Source organism: Chenopodium album, chromosome 9 (genome assembly GCF_948465745.1).
Source record: "Chenopodium album chromosome 9, dcCheAlbu1.1, whole genome shotgun sequence".
Classification (NCBI taxonomy): domain Eukaryota; kingdom Viridiplantae; phylum Streptophyta; class Magnoliopsida; order Caryophyllales; family Amaranthaceae; genus Chenopodium; species Chenopodium album.
This window is the reverse complement of record NC_137842.1, coordinates 12,010,557-12,016,146: the sequence shown is the minus strand read 5'-3', so window position 1 is coordinate 12,016,146 and position 5,590 is coordinate 12,010,557. Positions and strand designations below refer to the sequence as shown.

At 41.3% G+C, this 5,590-nt stretch overlaps 1 protein-coding gene across 1 annotated transcript; it reads right to left on the bottom strand.

The window, feature by feature from the left end:
- Positions 1-590: 590 nt before the first annotated feature.
- LOC145557449 (uncharacterized) lies at positions 591-1,262 on the bottom strand. Its single transcript, XM_081618633.1, has one exon. It carries the CDS (start codon positions 1,260-1,262, stop codon positions 591-593), a length of 672 nt encoding a protein of 223 aa, XP_081474759.1.
- Positions 1,263-5,590: the final 4,328 nt, after the last annotated feature.

The following is a 5,590-nucleotide window of genomic DNA, read 5'->3' as shown; positions in this document are numbered from 1 at the left end:
TGTAACTCTTGCCTTTCATTACAAACTTTGTACGTAGATCATTGCATCAACAAGTTATCTAACCAATTCCCATAGTTACGACATTACTAGGCTTAACGCCCTAATTTCGCTTTTTAATTTTAACTTATCAGTAAGACAAAGAAGATATCAAATTAACTATATTTCCTGTATTTCCTGCCCCCCTAGTGCATATGTTTGTTAAACAACTGTATGCACTAGAACGAAATTTCCTTTGCTGATTCGGAGTATAATACTGGTCGCTTACTACACCAATTTCGTAGTCAGTTAAGCACCCTCTCGGTGATCATTATCAAAGCTATGCCTCTTGTCGGTGTATACTTGATTTGATTTTACCGGAATTATATTTTGAACCAGCAACCTCGTGAGTTAACGATCACAACTGATCAGGTTGCGAGTACATTACCCTCAAGGAAGCGGTTTTTAGCTGTCCGTCCCACTTAACGATGATTTGTTAAGTGGAGGATGCCTTTTTCAATAACAGAATTTGTACCGATAACTTGTATATATTCACCGTTGATATTGTTGTTATTAACATTAGTTTTGCTGCTTACAAAATTACTTCACACTTCTTACACATAATACTTTTTTAGTACTGTAGTGTTCCAAACATTTTTCAATGGTTTTCCATCCATTGTCTCTAAGTAAAATGATCCTTGCATCACCATGTCTCTTATCCGGTATGGCCCTTCCCAATTTGCCGTCAACTTTCCATCTTCACTACCTTTTCCTGTGGCCGCTGTTCTTCGCATCACTAAATCACCTTTACTCAAAGGTCGATATGCAACCCGTTTGTTATATGCACTTGACATTATGTCTTTGTAGGCGGCTGATTTGACTGCTGCTTTGTCCCGTATTTCAGGGAGAAAATCTAACTGTTGCCGTAATAACAAATCATTCTGATCTTCACAGTAATGCTGAATTCTGAATGTTGGCAATCCCACTTTCGCCGGTACCACCGCTTCTGTTCCAAATACTAATGTGAATGGTGATTCTCCTGTTGCTTCTCTCATTGTCGTTCTATTTGCCCATAAAATTTCTAGTATCAAATCAGCCCACAAACCCTTTGCATCCTCTATATTCTTTTTGATTGCTGCTATAATTTGCTTGTTTGCCGATTCTGCCTGGCCGTTTGATTGTGGGTGGCATACCGCTGCATATGCAAACTTCACCTTAAACATGGACAATAAATCCTTTACCGGTTTGCAGCCAAATTGAGATCCATGATCAAAGACCATTGCCATTGGTAACTCGAATCTTGTGAAAATATTTCTCCAGATAAATTTTTTCACCTCCGATGCTGTTATCTTTGCTACTGGCTTCGCCTCTATCCATTTTATAAAATAATCCACCCCTACTATGAGAAACTTCCTTCCGCCCGTTGCTGAGGGAAACGACCCTACTATATCCATTCCCCATTGTGCGAAAGGGATTGGATTGAGTATTGTCGTTTAATCATTGGGCGGCAAATTGATAGCAGGTGCAAATTTCTGACATTTCTCACATTTCTTCACATACTTAACAGCATCTTCATTCATTGTCGGCCAGTAGTACCCCCTTCTCATTGCTTCTCGCGACAGTGCTCTTGCCCCAAGATGATTTTCGCATGTTCCTTCATGTATCTCCTCAACCAACTTGATAGATTCAAGATATGTTATGCACCTTTGTAACGGTAACGAAAATCCTCTCTTGTACAGCTGGCCTTGATGCATTATAAACCACACGCTATCCCTGCGCAGTTTTCTTGATTCTTCCTTATTAGGGGGTAAAGCTCCATACAGTAAATACGCCAGTATCTTGTCAATCCACTGGATGCCGCTATTGATACAACACACTTGCTCTGATTTCTCTTCAATACTTCTATGTTTTAATACCTCCATCATAACTGTTCTTTCCAAGTCATTAAAGCTTGAGCTGGCCAACCTTGCCAAGGCATCAACCTGTGCATTTTGTGCTCTCGGCACTAGCTTGATTTCAAAGTATTGCAATTGTACTGTTAATTGCTTCATCTTTTCAATATATTTTATCATTGTTGGCTCCCTTGTTTTATACTCTCCAGTATACTGGCTGGATACTAGCTGAGAATCGGTAGTCAAAATTATTCTCTTTGCTTCAGCCGCCATTGATAACTGGATTCCTGCTATGGCTGCTTCGTACTTAACTTCATTGTTACTGGCCTTGAACTTAAATTTGATCGCATATTCAAAAGTTTTTTCATCTGGGGCCGTTATCACTATCCCTGACCCAGTTGATGTTGCGGGTCCATCTACTGATACCTGCCACATTGCAAGCTAATTGTAAGTATTTAATACATCTAATATTTTTGTATCTTAAATGTTTAACTTTAAAACTTGTAATTGATTTTTATATCATAAGTATTAGATTATAAACCACTGAAACCTGCCAAGTTCCCAATTCTTCTTCCTCATCATTGTATGAGGTTTCCACAATGAAGTCAAACAAGGCCTATGCTTTTATTGAAACTTTGGGCTTATAATTTATCTCATACTCTGACAGCTCCACACCCCACTTTAACAGATGACCTGATGTATCCATCTTGTGCAAAGACTTTTCCAACAAATGGTTTGTCAAGACATCTATCGGATGTGAATCAAAATACGGTCTCAACTTTCTAGCCGCTATGACCACTGCCAATGCCATCTTTTCTATTATCGGATATCTACGTTCAGTCGCACTTTAAACATGACCGACAAAATATACCGGCATTTGTAACTTCTTCCTTTCTATCAGCAACACTGCAGCTATCGTCTTTGGAGAAGCCGAGATATATAGCTGTAGCAACTCCCCCCCTTTTTGGCCTTGCCACTGTTGGAAGAGACCTTAAATGGTTCCTTACCACTTCTAATGCATCCCTTTGCTCCTTTCCCCACTCGAATGCTTTGTTCTACCTTAAAGCTACAAAGAACGGAAGTGTTTTGTCAGCTGATTTACTGATGAATCGAGTTAACCCTGCCATCATTCCGGTTAACCTTTGTATATCTCGGATATTTTTCGGTTGTTTCATCTCAAGCACTGCATTCACCTTATCGGGATTAGCATCTATTCCACGTTCACTAACCATAAAACCCAAGAATTTCCCTGACCGAACTCCAAATACACATTTCTCTGGGTTCAACTTCATATGATATTTTCGCAATGTCTCAAATGTTTCCTTCAAATAAGCTATGTGATCCTTCTTTTCTCTACTTTTAACAATTGTGTCATCTACATACACTTCCACATTTCGGCCTTTCTGCTTCTCAAAAATTTTGTCAACTAACTTTTGATAAGTTGCTCAAGCGTTCTTTAACCCAAACGGCATTGCCTTATAACAATACACACCCACATCGGTTATGAAGGCCGTTTTTGGCCTATCAGCCTTATGAAGACTGACCTGATGATACCTTGAGAAAGCATCCAAAAAACTGAGCATTGCATGACAAGAATTAGAGTCCACCAATCTATCTATCCGAGGAAACGAATAACAATCCTTGGGACAAGCCCTATTCAAGTCGGTAAAGTCCACACACATTCGCCACTTCCCTGTTGGCTTTCTCACCATGACAACATTTGCTAACCACTCTGGATATGTGCACGGCTCTATAAACCCTGCTGCTAAAAGCTTATTAACTTTTGCTTCTATGGCCTCTATCTTTTCAGTAGAAAAATTTCGCTTTTTCTGCCTTACGGGCCTAAACTCTCTGTTAACACTCAACTTATGCTCCATTACCCTAGGGTGGATTCCTGGCATTTCACTTGCCGAGAAGGCGAATACATCGGCGTTCTCACGCAACAGACTTATTAGATGACACCTCATATCTACATCCATATCTGCTCCAACTTTCACTGTTCAACTGGGATCTCCTGGCTGTAACTCTATCTACACCGTTTCACCTCCCGGCAAAGGGCTTGGAGTTGCTTCCGGCCTTGTATCAAAGTTGCTCATGGCCAGATCCCGTACTGTTGGCTCCATTTCTTTCTTAGGATTACTTTTCACCGCATCCTCCCCAGATGGATTTTTCAAAGCTGTTACATAGCAAGATTTCGCCATTACCTGCCCTCCGTGAACCTTTTCAACAACTCCTAAATTCGATACATAAGCTATCGTCAGATGGTATGTCGATACAACTGCTTGGACATCATGAATTATTGGTCTACCGATAATGGCATTATAAGCTGATGGAACATTGACCACTAAAAATTCTGCCATCACATCTCTCGCAGTCGGCTCATCACCCAACCGTACCGGCAAAATTATGCTTCCTTCTGGTCTCACTGTCGATCCATTGAACCCAATGATCGGATAAGATACTTGTGTCAGATACTGCCTCCCAATCATCATTTCATTAAAAGCTTTCATGAACAAGAAATTCGCAGAGCTGCCCCCATCCACCAGAGCTCTCTTGACATCAGCTCCATTGATCTTTGTTATGAGCACCAGTGGGTCATCATGTGGAAATACAATACCCCTAGTGTCCTCTTCCGTAAATACAACATCTGGGATTGAATCTGGCCAAGGGCGGTTGTCGGTATCCAGGGCATTGATGATGTGACGATGCTTAGACAGATGTTTCTTGGCCCCACTAACTGTTCCTCCATGAACCGGCCCCCCAGTTGTCACATCTACCCTTCTTCCTGTTGATAAGGGAGGCATTCCACCACCTCCTTGTCAGACCACTCCACCTTGTGACCTTTCCGGCCTTGCCTCCAACTGCTGTCTTTCTATCTGTCGGGGGGTGGTTGAGCTCCTCCCGCACTTAACCGATACTGAGTCAAGTGCCCTTTCCTTATCAATTCCTCAATATTATCCTTCAACTGCGTGCACTCTTCGGTATAATGACCCACATATCTATGAAACATACGGTACTTCTTAACATCTCTTGGTCTTACTTTCATCGGAATCGGCCTTGTCCAGCCTTCTCTATTTTGATTAACTGAATAAATTGATACTCTTGGTGTGTTCAAGGGCGTATATGAACTGTACCGCATTGGCGGTTTTGTAACTCCGAACTCCTGCCGATTTCCCCCTCCTCTTCCTGGGGTCGAAGTTCTCGGCCTTCCACTTCCAGAGGTTGCCCCTTCATATTGATGTTGACCTTTGCCAGCAACTACATTCTTACTACTCGTTTTTATCAATTCTTCACTTTTGATATAATCATGGGCTTTATTAAATGCAGTTGCCAATGTCTGAAAATTCTTTCGTGTAAGGTAACGCTTAAACTCGGAATCATTTAAGCCATTCATCAATGCCATCACAGCTATCTCCTGTTGTAATTTCGGGATCGTATTCGCCTCATTATTAAACTATCTGATATAATCTCTTAAAGACTCATCCGACCTTTGCTCTACTTCCATGAACTCCCCTGAAGTTCTCTACCGCACACTGTTACTAACATACTGCCCCACAAACATCTCGGTCAACTTCTGGAAACTATCTAACATTCCATTTTCCAGGTTATTGAACCAATCGGCCGCAGCCCCAATTAACGTAGTCGGAAGACTTTGCACCACACAACATCTGAGTTTGTGTACAGCATCATATGCCCTTCATATGATGTTATGAATCTACACG